The 19,078-nt window shown below is 34.0% G+C and overlaps 2 protein-coding genes across 3 annotated transcripts in view; both read right to left on the bottom strand.

Moving 5' to 3' along the window:
* Positions 1-2,152: 2,152 nt before the first annotated feature.
* Positions 2,153-17,257, bottom strand: LOC143362353 (radial spoke head 1 homolog). Its single transcript, XM_076802421.1, has 7 exons — positions 17,207-17,257; positions 11,670-11,889; positions 9,813-10,039; positions 9,615-9,722; positions 5,012-5,158; positions 2,702-2,836; positions 2,153-2,323 (listed from the first exon to the last, which is right to left on the bottom strand). Exons 1-7 carry the CDS (start codon positions 17,255-17,257, stop codon positions 2,153-2,155), a joined length of 1,059 nt encoding a protein of 352 aa, XP_076658536.1.
* A 985-nt stretch (positions 17,258-18,242) lies between these two features.
* LOC143365034 (uncharacterized) overlaps positions 18,243-19,078 on the bottom strand; it is a 35,126-nt gene continuing 34,290 nt past the window's right edge. Inside the window, exon 5 of one of the 2 annotated variants that reach the window (XM_076805023.1) lies at positions 18,243-18,816. In XM_076805023.1, the coding sequence (XP_076661138.1) occupies positions 18,692-18,816 (125 nt within the window). In that variant the 3' untranslated portion in view covers positions 18,243-18,691. The remainder of the gene's footprint in view (positions 18,817-19,078) is intronic. The other variant, XM_076805024.1, reaches the window with a different exon arrangement.

The raw sequence follows: 19,078 nt of genomic DNA, 5'->3' as shown, positions 1-19,078 counted from the left end.
CGCGAGTCCGTGTGCGTTCGAATTTTGTATAACAATCAATTGTTCCGACAATTAAATTTTCTAAACTGCTTTATGACACCGGTTGCGTGATGTCTTGTCCCGTATCAATTACAGATCGTGAGAATTAAGCTGAATTACATCAGACAAATATTATATAAACCGTAGGCAGATACAAAAACATCTGAACAGAATAAAATACATCCTGATTTTTCCGAAAACAGAAGTAGCTTTATTGTAGTCTTAATAATAGGACGGAAATAATTAAGATAAAAGAACAGGATTTATTGCATCAACAATAGGTGTACACTGTTTGTGATATACATGTAGCAGTTTAATACTGCGAAAGTGTTATTAGGTGTTAGGAGATATTATATTAAGCTTAAACATTTGCCAAATAAAAAAAATATTCAACATTTTGAATTCTGAAAGTGTCGTGATTATCACTGTCCAACAAAATAAAACTTTTTTCGAGTTTTGCAATTCCTGTTGGGTGATTCTTATACACTTTGTCATTCTAAAACCAAATCCGAAAGCAGAATTGCTCTATCACGCAACGTTTTCGAAAAATATTGGTTTTTGTAAAACTGCATGATTTTGATGAAAAATGACGTGTTACGCAAAAACTAAACACGCAAGAAAGTTCAAGTTTGAGTCAAGAGATAGAGGGGACTCTCCTCTACATATCCATATAGCCAATTATATTTTTATGTACTTCCTAATAGTTGTAAATGGTTGTTAAAGTTTGAAAATGTGCCGACGTGGGTACTTTGTACGCTCTATTTTTGTATTACTGCAAAAAATCCTTTATCTAGCAGGAATTTACTATACAGGAATGCATTCTACAGACATTTCTGGTAAAGAAACCATTCACGGAAACTATTTGGTTCCCTTAATATACGAGAAGGTTCAGAAAATATTCATTGACAGCTTGTGCACGACGCGTTCGCGCCAGACGGCCATTGCAGCCTTTTCTCGACTCGCCAGGGCCGTCGCTATGCGTAGTCGAATTTGCTACCACTCAAGCATGTCTTTGCTAACTATGCTTAATTACATACATTTTTTTCTATCTTTTTGGGTGCCAATTATTACAAAAAATTATAAAAATACGCTTTATAGTCACATTTCATCGTGGAAATGCTTAATAAAGAAAATTGAATACAAAAACTTACCTATTTCTGATGTACACAAATTTAAAAAAGTTTCCGCCTTGCTTGACTCTTGTTCCTGGTATCCCGATTTTCAATAATAAGTATCCAATAGTAATCAGCAAGCATCGCACATAAGACTTTTCTTTTGTAAATAAATAAATAAATAAATAAGTACATATATATATTGGGTTGGAACGAAAGGTTGGTTTCTTTACCAGAAATGTCTGTAGAATGCATTCCTGTATAGTAAATTCCTGCTAGATAAAGGATTTTTTGCAGAAATACAAAAATAGAGCGTACAAAGTACCCGCGTCGGCACATTTTCAAACTTTAACAACCATTTACAACTATTAGGGAGTACATAAAAATATAATTGGCTATATGGATATGTAGAGGAGAGTCCCCTCTATCTCTTGACTCAAACTTGAACTTTCTTGCGTGTTTAGTTTTTGCGTAACACGTCATTTTTCATCAAAATTATGCAGTTTTACAAAAACCAATATTTTTCGAAAACGTTGCGTGATAGAGCAATTCTGCTTTCGGATTTGGTTTTAGAATGACAAAGTGTATAAGAATCACCCAACAGGTATTGCTAAATAATTTTAGTGTTGGACAGTGTTATAATAGACCGCGGGTTTTATGCATTTATGACAAAACTGAATCAGTAAAATAAAGAATTGTAAAAACAGTAGGAGGGCACAAGAGCATGTCGGTTTATTAACATTGTTAAGGGGAAGATACATTTTAAAATATTTTTAATATTTTTAAATATTGTTTAAACAAATAATTTTTTCTGAAATCTTTTTATATGTCTATATTCTTTGATCGAAAACACAAATGTACAAAATATATCATTGTCCGAGACCCTCTAGTTCCCGAGATATTAGCAAAAATAGGGTTTTCACCCCCTACATATGGAGCATTACAGATAAAAAAAATACGTTTCAAATTTTTTTCGACAAACTATATCCTGTATAAATTTCATTAAAATCGGCGTGTTACACTTAAGTGATGTCCCTAGTCACTATGTTGTATCCCATGTGCCATATAAGTATCAAATAGCTTTCTTCAACTTTTTCCCTTTCGTTTTTTATTTCTTCAAATTCAGGCATTGAGAATGTTTGGCAATTAAATGTTGGGACTTCTTGTGTAAGTGGAAAAGCTTCTGTCGAATCCTAAATGATTTGATATTTAAACGAGGACTGTTTATGAGTTAATGGAGTTCATGTATATTATTGACTACTACGACAACAGTCAAAAGTGTCAGTATTCATTAAACTTATTAACTTGCCAAGCTACTGGGTGAAACTACTAAACAATAAGGAAATCAAGGTGACCTTGAAATCTTCAAAACGCCTTCATCCATATAAAAAATGTTTGCATCACAAATATTTACCCCTTCATATCACTCAAATTTTGTATACATCATTTATTGATATTATTACAAGTACAGAATATATTCAAGGTGGTCAAAGTTATTGGACCACCCTGTATACTAGATGAAAAAGGAACGATTATTTTCTCTTATTTCACGTTTCCTGTGCTGCATTCACAATCGACCTATAGTAATTTTCTCCTTCGTAATAGTCTTCCTCATCTTCCCCGCGATATTCCCCAGGATATTTTAAGTATTGTTCTCGTTCCATCAACTCTTCCGAACATTTATCAGGCAGCGAATCCAAGGAAACCTAGAAAATGTGTTGTCTTAATAGTTGAGTATCGAAATTATTGTATAGAACACTTTAATCGTTTGTCTCACAAGGGAAGTTCGATTAATTTTGTTTTAAGGGAGGAGTTTCTTTTTTTTTTACGGAAATATAAAGTTTTTAATTAATCTGGTAGAGAAACTTCTTAGAAATGTCTTTGTAAAATCGTAAGGTATAATTCATAATATTTTCGAAATTATTCGTTAATGAAATGTATGTATGGTTCGGTATTTCGAATTGTTACTACAAATTTTAATGTTAATTTTCTCGAAATAATTTTTTCACACCTGGTTGATACGATCACGGAAAAAAGTACTGCATCAATAAAAAAAGTACTGGATCTATCATTTGATTTACAATCACACCGCTAGGTTGTATAGATCTTTTTTATTATTAAAAGTTCGGGCAATCTATTGAATAACATTGAAGATTTGGTGTTGAACAGTTACGATTTTTCAAAAAATAACTTTTTCTTATTGATTGTAGGTCAGACGATAACTCTTTGTGTATAAAATTCAATCTTATAAGAATTTATAACTTCCGATGGACTGAAGGGCAAATATCACGTTAATCGTCAAATAAGTAATTACGCGAGGTGTTTTTGTTCACGGGAAGATAAAATCTATATTTTTGAACAATTGTTCAGTTTAAACTAAACAGAACAAAGTGTTGCTTAATCGAAATGTAATGAAAACTTTTCATTTTTCCAAGGATGCAAGGAATTTGCAAAATTTGTTTAGAAAATAATGAAAAAGATTGAAGTCAATGTGCGAGTTGCCGAAAGTATTTTGATAATTATATTTGCGTGTCCGGTACAAGGGGACTCTTCACGATTCCTTAAAATCATATATAATCAAAGTATAATGTTAGGGTAAGGTAATTATTACGGAAAAGATTTATTCTTTTCCCTTCACTTTGGCTTCTAATATTGTTTATTTATAAATCATACAAAATGAACAAAAAAAAAAAGTATTATATTTTTTCATTTATTTAAGAAAAACCAAGTGTCCGGCTCTAGGGTAACTCCCCCTATTTTAAGGAATGTTTTCACCCGGAAGAAATGAAAAATAACTGAAAACGACGAATAAAGAATAAACTTGCAAAACTTATGGAATATCGATACTTTCAGGTAACCGTACATCCTTTGTGAGCTTAAGATGCATTTACGAGGTACGGATATTGTAATTGTATTAACGAATACGCTGCTCAGACACTGTGGGATCAAAATTAAAGCGACCGGAAATTCTCGTTAGACCGTTTCCAGTCTATTTAGACCGATCATCTTGTCGTCCTTGTTCCCGAGAACTTCCGCTTTCCGGAGTGTTCGAAGCAATGGACGAATTTGCTATAATCCCGGAAACCGGATATTGTGAAACAGCTTTCCGATATTCATTTAAAACCGAACGGATCGGCGACGTATAGGGTGCCAGTTTTTAACATGCTAAAGGCGAATGTGCATCGCGGTTGGATCATCTACAATAAAAGTGGAAGATGAAAGCTGGAGTGTTCATACTGTCCACTGACTGAATTCAATTCACTAAGTCTCAAAACGTCGGAAAGTAAAGTAGCGAGTGTCGGGAAGCAGTTAATAACTTTAGCTCTGGCAGAGGAACGCCGCCAAAGATAAAAGAAACGCCGACGAGAACGATTAAAACCCTGGCGAGAACAATTAGGAGCCATCGATACAATTATTAGTGGAACTTGCTAGAGAAGATCCTGGAACTATAAAGGGTGTTTCAAAAATGTTGTCTTACCTTGAAAGCGGTGATTCCCGGTGTAATTTGAAGTAACTTTTTCCTTTGCAAAAATGTTCTCCGCGGCTTGGTTAAGGAGCTATTAACGAAAAAAACGGACCAATCACAGCGCGGCTATAGCGGACGAGTTTCTGCTCAGCCAATGCCAACGTCACGCTTAGTGGAATCTGTCGCCGCGTCTGCTGTAGCCGAGCTCTGATTGGTCCGTGTTTTTCGTTAATAATTGCTTAACGGAGCCGCGGAAAACATTTTCGCAAGGGAAAAAGGTTACTTCAAATGACATCAGGAATCACCCCTTTCAAGGAAGCACAACATAAATAGAACGCGATAAATAAGGCGTATAATATTTATTAGTGTAAAAATGGAGTTCAATGAAGATTTGGTTGTTGATGGAAATTATTACCTCTTCTTGTAGAGGTACCGGTTCTGGTGGAAGTAAATCAGGATTATAAGGCGTAATGCAGCGTGCTCGCCATACAGCAATAATCCCTGTCTTCAAAGGAATCGGTTTCACTATCGTTGGATCGGTGTTTTCGTCTTCTCTCTTATCCTGTATTCAGTATGAATGATATAACTTTAATCACATCGAATAATGAACGAAACATGAATAAATAAAACGTAAACCAAGGAACAATAATATGGTTCTTTTCTCTAAAAACAAATTACATTCTTAATCTTCTTAAGCTCTTGTTTCACTGTATGCAGTTTGTTGCAATTCAAATAGAACAATTTGATTTTGCATAAAGATCCGCTGTCTAGTAATATTATTTCTCACGTGCACAAGAAATATGGTTTTCATTATACTGTGGCTGTAATAATTGGATCATTTACTGTATACAGTAAATTCTCATTATATGTCGGTCCCGCCGTTCTTTTTACTGACACTTATACGAAATCGGAGGTTCTCGCCGAGCATCGCATTTGAAACACACAGGGCACGCTGGAAATCTAAGAGTCATATCCGTCTACAAGTCATAAAAAACCTATGACCACTAACCGCTAGTGACAAGAAGACTGTGAAAATGTCCGTCTCCGATGCAATGTTGCACGGAGAAGCGGACAGCGAAGCTCGAGAGCCGTCGTCGCCGATAAGTGTGCCACACATTGTCGGCTATATCGGTGTGAGACCAGTAGACCACTACTAATCCAATTACAAAACTTTATTTTCCGTTATTTTTTAATGAAATTTTTACCAACATATTCGTGGTATTTTTCTGATTAAAATGATGCCGAGCGAGATATAATTCCGTTAATGTAATTGTTTTGGGAAGACTTCCATCGTACATTACACACGTAAATATCATCGAATTATATCATATTTGGTTTCATTTTAATCAGAAAAATGCCACGAATATGTTGGTAAAAGTTTCATAAAAAAATAACGAAAAATAAAGAAGTTTTGTAATTGGATTAGTAGTGGTCTTCTGGTTTCACACCGATATAGCCAACAATGTTGTGGCCGCGACGGCTCTCGAGCTTTGGCCACTCACCGCGGCGGTATGAGTTTTCCCACTGACTTCAAATTGTAAGATAGGCACTGTCATATAATGAGAATTTACTGTACTACAAAACTATTCTGCAAACGTAAATAAATAGTTAGTAAAATGAGGTGTCAGAAATAGGATGTGAAAATTCACAATATCATTTTAACACTGACTTAATTTTCTGAATGAATTGAAAAATGTATGGGAAAATTGCTGCATTACAGGCGTCTCACTCTTTTCAAACATGTTCAACCGTTTATAATGTTATCAAGAAATGTAACATTGTATTAACAGTTAATGCATAGAAAACCGTACTAATTTTACAGAAATTTTCAAGTTCAAATTAATTTTAGAAGAATTTTCAAATAGATTTAATTTAGTAGTTGAAAGCCTGTCGTTGTGAAATTAAATTTCTCATAAAATGGCCGTGATTTAGAAAAACGGTTTTCAGATTCGAGCCCAAAAAGTTCAAATATAGTATTTTAAATGTACTTTCGGAGTACATATGTCAAGTTTTTTACCGAGAGAACTCATTTGTACTCCGCGCCCACGATTTTCTGAAATAGACTGCAGAAAAAGTCCAATATATTTGAAACAGTAATTTGTGTAAATTGAATAAAAATGTACAGCAAAGCATGGGTATAAATAAAAGTGTATAATATCATAGAGAAACCGATAAACTAATAAACTAGTATACTTCAAATTCTTAGTAATAATGAAAAAGAATAATTATCTGAACTTTTCTTGTAATCGAAAAATGAAATAATGATTTTATTACGCTACCGGTAGTTTGGAATAATTTCGATTTATCTTTACTTAAAAAATTAAGAAACAATTTTCGCTTGCGATCTAACCAGGTACAACAATCACAGCATATAAATGATCACCTCAGGTTGTTCCAAGTCTTAAAATTGATTTACGGAGTTCCAGGTATAATTTCCGCAGTCATAACTAACACATTCATACTGCACCCACATTTCACACATGAAATGCTGCAGCCACTCCTCTCTTCTTTTCTTTTCGTTGTAATTTACATTGCAGAAGGGACGCACAATAACTTTTTATTCTTCTTCGGTAGTGTAAATTAGTAGGGTGGCATCAAAATATAAATTCCACATTTTGCAATCTCGAAGTAATCTCAAAACTGATACGAATCCATAAAATTAATTAAATCATTTATTCTAAGATTTTGACGTATTTTAACGACAATAGCAACGAGCGAATACATGCTAAACAATAGTTCTACAAATTATCGTTTTCTTATTCTCTGGATTGGGTAAAAAATGTTAAAAACTACGATTGGTTCATAACTATTGGGTTGGAACGAAAGATCGTAGCGTTTTTAAATTAAAATTCGAAGATAAAATTAAGACATTCATTCATAGTCTTATTTAATAATATGGTATGTTGTCTCAAAAATGGCAAAAAGTAATCGAACAGAATGAAAAATATGTAATTGAATAAATCTGCGAATAAATATCTTAATTCAAATAGAACCAAAATTATCCAAATGATTAACAGTATTCCAAATAGAGGATCATTCGACTATAAGTGTGCCACATAAATTACATGTAAACTATTTGGTATATGAAAAAATGTTTGAAATGAAAGTTGTATGGTTTCAAGAATAACATATAGGGTGTTCGACTACAGATGGCAGAAAAAAGGGGTGGTTCTCCATGACAATATGAGACGAAAATGAAGAATAAAAAAGTTGTGATTTCGGCTTCATTTTTTAGTTATTAACAATTCAACATCCGTCTAAAATGCGGCAACCCGACCAACAGAGGTATACGTTGCGTACGTCATAGAGGCGCGCGACAGTCACGTATCAAGTGTCAGATACTCCGCGTACCTCACAAGAAGTCATCTAGCAGGAATTCGGCAGGAATGCGCCTGTAAACCGTCGGATTGGATCATTCCACACACATTTTCAGTTATGGTCGAATAATTGGCTAAAGTGTGTGACGTCAAAGCCTAACAGTTGGGTACGAGCGCCCAATGATACGTGACTGTCGCACGCCTTTATTACGTAAGCAACGTATATCTTTGTTGGTTGGGTTGCCGTATTTTGGGCGAATTTTTAATCGATAATAACTAAAAAATGAAGCCGAAATCCCAATTTTTGTATTCTTCATTTTCGTCTTATATTGTCTTGGAGAACCACCCCTTAAATTTTCTCCCACATGTAGTCAAAGTAATAATTAGTCTTTTTTTAATTTGCTTTTTTATCAAGTCACTGTGAGTTTCTTTATTGTGAAGGTTAAATTTTAATCTTGTGTTTGAAGGGAGAATTCAACTCCGAATAAAAAACTATAAGCGTATATGGTGTGAAAAACTAATAATTACTGAGATGTTCTCTATACATGATTTTTCATAATAATTATAACTTTGGAACTATGCACAATAAAAAAAAATAGTCCAAGTAAATGCTATTCAGTTTAAAGGGATGTATCACAGTAACAAAAAATCAATACTACTTCTCATTACAAAAAAATGTTGGGGCCTCCCTCTCCCCCCAATGATTCCCCTTAACTATTTAAGTTAGAAAATAAATGAAGTCGATACATATCTTTATTAGATTCTGAGAAAACAGTTGTAACACTTTAGTTGGTACACCCTGAACAGAACATCTCAGTAAATATTAGTTTTTTTTCCGATATACCGTTATAGTTTTTTATTCAGTATTATTCAGTATTCAATTTCTTATTCAACCACAAGATTAACACGTTCGCGGACGCAAATGCTATAGCATTCATTTTCATAGCGATGCAAAATGACGTGAATGCTATAGCATTCAAATTTTAAAGCCAATTTTTATCCATTTAATTTTATACAACCTTAAGTTTTTGTAATTAATATACATTTAAAATTGAAATTTGTTTTTGTAATTAATATACATTTCATTTGTCATTACTAATGACAGTTAACTTATTATTATTGTCTATTTCTAATCAGATTTCGGATAGTACAACTAGTTTGAATAAAAATTGCCTGTCTATTTTTGCAGCTCACTGAAATTTTTACTGTCCGTGAACGTGTTAACATTTACCGTTTGCAATGAAGAAACTCACGGTGACATTTGTATCTCGATAAAAAAAAAGCCAAATAGAGAAAACTAATTAATTAATACATTTATACATTATTCATACATTATTCACACATTATTCATTATTATTACATTATTATTATGCTACTCTTGCAACCATAAAACTTTCATTTCTACCATTTTTTCGTATCCCAAATAATTTATAAGTAATTTAAGTGGCGCACTTATTGTTAACTGAATCGCCCTCCTGTATGCTGCATTTTCTCTGTATAATGACTAAGACTGCGGATCCTTATGCAAAATGAGAATTTTTATGCAAAAGTGAATTTTGTCGTTTAATCATTTTAACAAGTTGAAAAACGAGTTCTAATAATACTATTAGATTTGATCAATGTCTTCACAATATTTTCATATATTAACTTTTGCGATAAATTCATAAAATCCGCAGTCTAACAATGACTATATTATCTTACCTCGGTAATTTCCTCTTGTGCTTCATCGTATTCAGGATCTTTGATATGAATGTAGTGGCCATGTTGCATACACGCGTTCTCAAATGTGAAGCATCCGCGACCATAAGGCTGCGATTGTATTTTCAATGAATATATGATATATATTTTTTTTAGATTTTCTCAGACCGGATCGTTTCCCGGAACCACCCACGGCCTTACCAAATTTAACTCCCAGAATCCGTGGAACCTATGACGGGGGTGTATTAATTGACCAGCCCCTTGCATACGATCCACGATCCATGTACCCATAAATTTCGTGTTCGTGTCCGCGTAAAGATACGATCCCATACCGTGCCGATAGTTCTTCCTCCAGGAACCTTCGTAAATGTCGCCGTTTACGTAATAATACACGCCGAAACCGCATTTCACATCTCGCTTCCACTCACCTGCGAAGACAATAAAAGCGAATCAAAATTTCAGGCGCTCCTCCAAAATTAAGAAACAAATCATTTTCCTGGCTTATCGCTATCCAAGTGTTTTGTATGTTGCTATTCAACACGGTGTTACGCTTGAACGCGAATAGTGGAATATCTCGCGAAGGATTGAAGCTATTAAAGAAGTATTTCTACAAAGGTTGTTTGATATACAACGCCACATCATGTGGAGTAAATGATTTTTTTGCGGATAAAGTAGTGGAGGAGATTTAGAAGTCAATCTAGACTTTTTTTGAAATGTCATCGTACATTGCGCTCATAGCATTGTAGTGGGTGTTGAGACAAATTCAACGACATGACATATAATATAATTTCGGGTAATAAAACTTTAAATTGATGGGATGTAACTGTTTGTATACCGAATATCAACGCGCGTGTTCAAGGAATCGGAACATCGATAAGATTGAAATAAAAAGAGTAAGCCCGAAGTACATTACATAAATCAGTAGTATTCGTTTATTTATTGTATATCGCAAACTTAGTTAACTGTCGGTAGAAGCGGTTTATCCGATTTAAATATTTAAAAAACGTATACTTTCTAAATGTGTTTTTCCTTTAACTCACAAGTGGATTTAACTCTTAATTAAATTATATTTCACATTTGTCTCTCTCGAAATGGTAAATAAAATTACAGTGAGATAGTAACATGTCATCTAAATTCACAAATAGTTATACTATTAATAGTTACATATCAAATAATTATTAGTATTTTGAGTGGGGCTGCATTGGTCCTAATAGTTCGCTTAAGGGGTTACGCGATCCTGTGAACTTAATAAGATGGAGCAAATTTAACATTTTTTTTCACATATAAACATACTGCAAAAAAAGTTTTTTTGGGGGAAACATTAAACAACATTTTAGCTTAATTTTTATATATTTTTTTATTACATAAAATTACAGAATGGTGGAGTTGTATAACATTATCGAACTCCATGTCCTGCAAAACCTTGGTAGCTTGCAACTAGCGGTAAAAGTGACTGGAGTATAAAAAATAGAAAATTGTTGTGTTAAAACAAAAACATAAACAAGCAAAAATAGATTATCTTGAATGTAGCATACGGATTTTTAATAAGTTTGAAAAACGAGAAAATGGCGACTGTTAAAAGCAAAAATATCTGTTTCGCTGAAAAAATCAACTTTAATCATTTATAAAAATTCAGTGAATTAAGATATCAAAAAAATCCTGCGCTACATTCAAGATAATCCATTTTTGTTTAAGTTAATACAACAATATTTTATTTTTTATATTCCAGTCACTATTACCGCTCGGCGCAAACTACTAAAGTTTTGTAATTTGACGTACTAAGAAAATATGGAATTAAAGCTGAAATGTTGCTTAATGTTCTCTAAAAAAATCGGTTTCTTTTACAGTATTTTTATATGCGAGAAAAAAATGTGAGATTAACTCTATTTTATTAGGCTTAGAGGGTTGCACATCCCTTTAAGGGCTATACATTTCCATTCGATGACATTTATAATAAGCAGCATACATAAGAAATAATAGCATACATATAAGTATAAGTAAGGGCCCACGTTTTCAAGTGTGAGGCAGACTATTCTATTTCGATAGGTGATTCCGTACCCTCGTATCGTGTTCCGTCAGGATACCAGAAGGTCCCTTGGCCATACTTTATACCGTGTCTCCAATCACCGTCGTACCTGGCTCCAATTTTGAAAACATAAAGTCCTCGGCCGTGCCGCAAGCCTTTGCAGTATTGGCCCACGTACATGTCGCCATTCGGGAGCAAAGCTTTCCCATGTTCATGTCTATCACCTTTCTCGTTCCTTTGACCATCGTACAACTGCAATTAGCCTCTTAGTTTTACAAATTGACAATAAGCAAATTGGACAAGGGTTAAAATGCCTTTGGACCAAATTAAAAGACTAATAAACAGGCCTATTAACGGGCAAGGACGTCCGTCACGTCAATATTCGTGGACATAGCATGGTCATCAAATGAGGGAAGTTAGTAAGAACTGAGGGGAAAAAGTTACGCTCCCTCTGATGGTACCGGCCACGTGACATTGTGACACATGCACGACAGAGACGGAACGCGTCACGTGACCGGGTCGTAACGGAAGCGTGGCGGAATAGAACGGTAGAAGGGGAAATTAGAGTGGGGGAACAAATATTAATCTGGCGACTGGTGTCGGACAGAGAGAGGGTAACATTTCCCCTCAATTCGTACTGCCTCCCCTCATCTGACGACACTGGCTACGGGCAAAGCTACGAGGGGAGTGGGAGTATCTCTATTGACACCTTTTCTGTTATTTCGACAGATTTAACTGGATTTCTAAACAATTTGCGAGTGCATTTCCAGTGTTAGTGTTTCCTGTTTGTTGTATGGGCATATCTATCAACAAACATCACTCATTTCTACATTTTTCTTGGACAAATTTCCTTTTCCGTGCAACTACATCTTTATTTCCTTTTCCTCGTGCTTCCCAAGATTTTATTTAGGGATAATTATTATTAGGGAATTTAGGGAATTTATTATTTATTTTTTATCGTTTATTTATTTTTATTAGACATTTCCTTTTAGTGTCATATCCTGAAGGCAAATCCAAGCGGTTCACAATACGTTGTAAAAGACGCTGGGCTAGAAGCATAAAACAGACTTTGGTGGATCGAAAACCTGAAAGACCTTGATAATTCGTGCCTTTTTGTGTGATGTACACGGTGTTTACGGGAATACTAGCCAACGCTTTTATTATAAGTAGTAAACATTAGAAAAAAATGAAGTAGGAAAAAGTTATACTGTTTTTTGCAAGCAATGTAATGGTGTCCGTAATTTCTTTTTAACTGCATCATTTTTTTAGAAATGACGGTGACCTTCATTTTTTAAATGGAATGCTATGTACATGTTTATATCGTGTCAAAATAAATTCATTCCTATATGACATAATCACCTTCAAGGTCACATAAGGTCAGAGATGGAAGAAACACTTTGAATACTTCGTGCCAATTGTGTTTACAAGTATTCTTCATTGACGCGGCTACAGTAAATGTTCAATATGATTTCCTTGTGCATGATTTCGGCTCTCCTAATTACATTTTTGGTAGCTTCTGCTAGTGTTGTCCGAGATATTAATGCACATGTTTGCATTATTTTGCTTTTCAAGTTACGCTTTTTGAAGAATAACTTCTTCGAAGGTCATGTAAAGGTCAACATATTATACATGGTTGAATTTGTCTTTTCATTCGCTGTAATGTTACATTAATCAAAATACATCGTTCCATTAAAAAAAAAGAACGACGATGACCTTGAAATATTGGAAAATATGACGGAGAGAGAAATAAAATTTCTCCGTCACAATAGTTGCCCCAATTGACCAAACATTTTTTCGTATTACTAAAAACAACGGAGATATTTTCGGCGAAAGTCTTACATGCCCCAACCTGCATTTAAAGCTTGTTGAAATCGGCGAGGAAGTAGCAGTTCGGCAAGTTTATAAATAATTTTTTACAAGTAGCATGAAATATAGTGTTTATTTTATTTTTTGTTTCAAGGAAGGACAATCGATGTTCTGGGCATTGGCTACAGGATAGCATTTGAAATTGACAAAACCACCTTCCCGTTCACCGTCGCGGAGACAATAAAGAACAACATGATGATTGTTGCCCGATTGATTGATAACCCGGCGCGTTCAAGATATTGCAAGAAATATGGTCTAACAATTATCCGATGCATCGCAGAAATTTCTCTCGTATTCTCTGGCTACGAATGTGACAGGAACGCTACAGTTAGCCATTTTTATTCGTGGCGTTGACGCGCAGTTCAATATTGGTGGAGGTGCTATTGCATTTTTGTGAAATGCGAGGAACAACTGGAGAAGATATTATTCACAGTATGGACCAAGCAGACCAAAGCCACGACTTACCTTGGCGAAACCTTGTGTTGGTGGCAATTGTCGTGGCGCCAACAGTGGTGGGCCAAAATATAGGGTTTGTAGGAAGATTAGATCGCAAGTTGAAGGAATTGCATATTCCGTACGATATAGTTGCAGTACATTGCATTCTCAGATAGAGAAAAATGTTCGGAAAGCGTAAAATTTGATACGATCATGTCAGTTGTAGTGCGCGTTATTAATTATAATAAGAAATCACGGTTCAACACGTGTACAACATCAGAACATTTTTAGAATTGCAAAACGGTAAACAAGTTTCTTTATCTTTGCGAGGAAATTAAAATGTTTCTGGAAACGATGGGTAATCCAATATCTGAATTAAATGATACAGATTGGTTGAAAGATTTAGCTTCTTTGTCAGACATCGTAGATCACTTGAACTCTTCAAATGTCAGTTTATAAGTGAAAAAATGAAAACTGTAATTGAAATGTTCGATAAAATCAGAATTTTCAAAATGAAATTGAGTGTATGGATTAATGACTTAGAAAAGGGAAATATGTTTAATTTTCCAAAATTACAATCAAGGGACGAAAGGTATGATGTATAATATGTACATCTTCTTTTTAATTTTCGCATCGAATTTACTGAATCGAATTCAAGATTGTATTAATTTAGAAATAGAGTTTCATGTCGTGTTTACGCCATTTTTAGTGGATTTAGAAACAGTTCCTTCGCATCTTCGAATGGAACACATCGACCTTCGGTGCGACAGAGTTTTAAAATTCATTATGAAAGATTATATATTCACAATGTAACAGAGTTTTACAAAATCCTGTCGCGAGAGAGGTGTCCGCGGTTACATGCCAATGTCGCGAAAATTCTATCTATTTTTGGGTCCACCTACTGCTGCGAGCAATTATTTTCGATTTTAAAACGGACGAAATCTGTGATCAGAAATTCGTTGTCCGACGGCACCACAAAATGCGCACTAGTATTGCACGATATTGAATCAGTTGTTCCCAATTTTATACATTTAATTGAATTGGAACTGAAAAACATTACACATGAAAATTCAACGGAAGATATTACATAACATGATTTGAAAGTGTGCGATACTAGTGCGCATTTCCCTAATTTAGGTATTGGATTACCATTATAAACATTAATTAACTCGATGTTCTAAGAAAAGTATACGATGCACATATATAGATTAGTGTGGTAGTACACATATGTAGTACTGTAATTAATGTTGAAATATATGCATTACTATAATTATTATTCTAATTATAATTATAATACTAATAACAATTATAGTAATAATTATAATAATCATTATAATTACACTTGTAATACTAATAATAATTATTATAATTATAATGATTTTAGTAACTATAATAATAATAATTATTATTATTATTGTTATAATGATTGTGTTAGTATATGCATTAGTTTAATTAGTGTGTTAACATGTATTCGAATTTTTTTGAAAATACATAACAAATTTAGAAATAGCAAAAAGCTTTGTGTCATCCCTCTTTATGTTATAGTTATTTACCTAGTAAATGAGCTCCTTTAACCAGTTAACTGTGTTTGACGAGTATACTCGTCATGAAGAAATGGCAATATTTTGTGTCATGACGAGTATACTCGTCAAAACAGCTATAATTCAAACAGCGGTTAATTTTTGCGACGCAACTTAGGTACACATTTTTCAAAGAGGTCTCAACAGCTAACTGGTTAACATTTCACTAAAATTAAAGTCACGTTGTTCAATGTTTAACAAGTTATTCCACTTGAAAAGGTGTTCGCTATGGCAATCGTGCTGCCACAATTATATTTTCTTTTTGAGTCGTCGTATTTTTGCGTACAATTATTTCCTATTCACAAACTGATAAAATTATTATTTAGAAATAGTTTAACGTATTACAACGCCACATGTACACTTGTATTATATACATGTAAATCATTTGCACCATATTTTAAAAAGTTAATTGGATCAAAACGAAATACATCATTTATATTTTTACAGTATGAGTGTATAGGTATATGTATCGTTCATGCATTTTTCTTGAATAATTATAGCCCGTGAATTAAAATAAAATAAACCATAATCGTAAGTGTTTTAAAAAGGGATGGTCCCATCTTAAAAAGGGGTGATCTTGAGATCTCTAAAAAAAATAACAAAAACAAATATTTTTATGGCATCGAGTGAGCCCCTCAACCATGTCCTTAAGACGTTTGACGTATCTTTAAATAAAACAACGATATTTTAAGTGCAAACGTTAGGTGAGTCACCCTGTATAAAAGGATTTGTTTGAATTAGTAAAAATTAATTTAGTTACAGATGTTTGAAGAATGAAATTGGTGTTTGATGCGTGCAATGATATCGTAACGGGAGGTAAATTTTTCTTTTGTTGAAATCGCTTGGTCGAAACAAGATATAAATGTTTATACAGGGTGATCCATATGAAGTGAATCACTCGAATATCTCTAAAATGATTAATGCTATCGAAAAATTGTTCAAACAAAAGTTATATGGTTTCGAGGGAGACATAATTCTATGTTAATGGTTTTTTGTTAAATGGACACGTTGAAGTCATACAGAGGTGATTAAGGTTTTGTTTAAGTAGAAGTATATATTTGTTATTCCACCAGCTGACACATCTTGATATTCTTTACAAAAAAGTGTTAACCTAGTTATGTTAAAAGTCAAGAATATGGCAGAGATGGTAATTTTATTGTCCTTACAAAATAATGCCTCCCTCGTCAATGTTGTAATGATTTTAACCTAACAACAAATAAAAGAGCTTGTATTGCTTCTATTCTATTTCATATTATATTAACTATTTAGACCTGAAATTAACCCAATCAGAATTCTATTGAAATTTAAATGAAATGAAACTTGAACAAGTGCGTTAATAAATTTTTTCAATAAACTACCGTATATAAAATAATCGACTCTTTAATTTTGTATTAAATGCGCAGTCCATTAAAAATAAATATCACCAACGCTTTTAATGCGTGTTCAGAAACTTTCGACATGCCATGTTTAATATTTGTTAAAAATGGAACGAATGTGATACATCGAACGAGAGTCACATTACATATCATGATTACTCAAAGCGGATAATAAAGAAAAACTTTATTATCAACTCGATCTATTTTTACGTTGTCTCTCTACGATAAAGGAATTACAGCAAAAATGGTGTTTTGAGAATATTATTCTTACGGGACATTAGGATAATTAATTTGCAAATAAAGGACACTTACTCCCAAAGGATTTGTTTCCTCTTCTCCTTTCTCGCCAGGATATTCCGACATATTTCATTTAGTTGACAGTTTCATTTGATAACCCTCAAACAAAATGAGGATCATGTGCTATAGGCGACGCACATGTTTGAAAAAGGAAAAGCATCCGGCATACATACAGCTAACCCAAAGATTGTAGGAACATTGAATTTTCTACTCTTGAGAAATAAAAAAAAAATAAAATAAATCAGAAATAAATTATCATAAATCATAAACATACATATTCTTTCCGATATAAAAAAAAATATAAAGAGATAACATCGTATACATAAACATACAACAATTTTTCATTCGATTATGCTCGTGTAAGGTCAACAATTAAAATATATTTAGAAAACAAAAGAAAAGCTTTGTGAAAAAATTAAAAACGTACCTTCCTTGAGTTTTATAGTAATTTTTAACAAAAACAGCAAGGTGTAAATATCTTGAATTGTTGTAATAGTCTAGTATGATATTGCATAACCATTGGATTTGATGACTGCGTGGCATGTGTATGGCATTGATTCGACCAGTCAAGCACAAAGTTCAGTTGGTATTTCGTTCCATATTTTCATAATTTTTTGCATCAATTCTATTTTATTTGCGAAAGAATAACTTCCTAATTGACGGCCAACACACTTCCACAGGTGGTTTATTGTATTCAAGCCAGGACTTGGACACTTAAGTACATTAATATTTAATTCCACGAGAAATGTTTTAATTAATTTAGAATTCACAATTCGTCTGCTGTAGCCGCGCTCTGATTGGTTCATGTTTTTCGTTAATAACTGCTTAGCGAAGCCGCGGAGAACAGTTTCGTACAGGAAAAACTTATTTCACATGAGCTTAGGAATGACAAATACTACATTTTTGGGACACCCTGTATAACACGAGCGCGCATAACACGCAGCGTAATCGTTATGCACTTACCTTTGTCTCGTATCTTCTTCGAGTGATCAGCAGCGAAGAATGAACGAGAGCCAAACCATAAAAGGGACAAAATGAGAAACTCGAAGAATCGTGTTACGATAAGAATTTATTTTCCTTACTTTATACGTAGAATTTTACACAGAAGTCGATCACATTTCAAGACACAATAAATCGTCTATTTGCTAACGAAAATTTGAGAAAGAAAATCTATTGACAGACTATCGGGAATCCTTGTCGTGTCAAAATTCATCTTATATTATTGTTTGAAAATTCGAAACGAATCTTCCCGCTTTAGCGTTCTGTACACATAAGAGATCGCGAAATAAACCGATCAGCGTGTCGTTGAATTTTAGTCTTGTTCCATCCCCTCCACGCGGAGCGCTTTTCGCCGGGAGCGTGCCGGAACAAAAAAAAGTAAACTTAATGATTCACGGTCAAGAAGATGGCTGCTCCGGTGACGAGTGCTTCGCGACAACTGTCCGTGGCGATGAGAGCGACAGTGATCCGTGGAAATGAAAGGACGAGGGTTCTGTTGCGTCACCGGCCGGTCAGCAGACCAATTAACGCCTGTTTCTCTTTCTCCTTCTTCCGGACTGACTCCAAATTTCGCTGCTTCCAGGAGCTCTTGCGCAGCTTTATAGGTCGGGAACCCACGTATCGTCCTGAAATCACAATTTACCCCGATCAAATGAATAAATTCCACAATGGTTTGGAGAACACCGCGTACAGTGTGCAGAAATGCGCAAAAACTGACCAAACATTAAAAATACTAGAAGAACATTAAAAACCTTTCTAAAAATACCGTATATAGTGTTTACTCGATATATGTCCACAACACGGATCTACCCAGTAATATATTGGAATTCCTGAATTCGCGAATTTTCAAACTCGATTTTATCGCAAATGAAGTCCCGTATGAAAAAA

The sequence above is a fragment of the Halictus rubicundus genome, chromosome 2, assembly GCF_050948215.1.
Source record: "Halictus rubicundus isolate RS-2024b chromosome 2, iyHalRubi1_principal, whole genome shotgun sequence".
NCBI lineage: Eukaryota > Metazoa > Arthropoda > Insecta > Hymenoptera > Halictidae > Halictus > Halictus rubicundus.
Note: the sequence above shows the minus strand (reverse complement) of the source record. Positions and strands in the feature narration are given on the sequence as shown.

What these genes read in the sequence shown, in the direction of transcription:
- LOC143362353 (XM_076802421.1), bottom strand. Translation starts at nt 17,257, where the DNA reads ATGTCGGAATATCCTGGCGAGAAAGGAGAAGAGGAAACAAATCCTTTG. An exon ending in TGACGGAACACGATACGAGG is followed by an intron (nt 10,040 to 11,669) that starts GTACGGAATCAC and finishes TTGTCTTCGCAG; the next exon opens with GTGAGTGGAAGCGAGATGTG. An exon ending in AAAATTACTATAGGTCGATT is followed by an intron (nt 2,324 to 2,701) that starts GTGAATGCAGCA and finishes CAAATCATTTAG; the next exon opens with GATTCGACAGAAGCTTTTCC.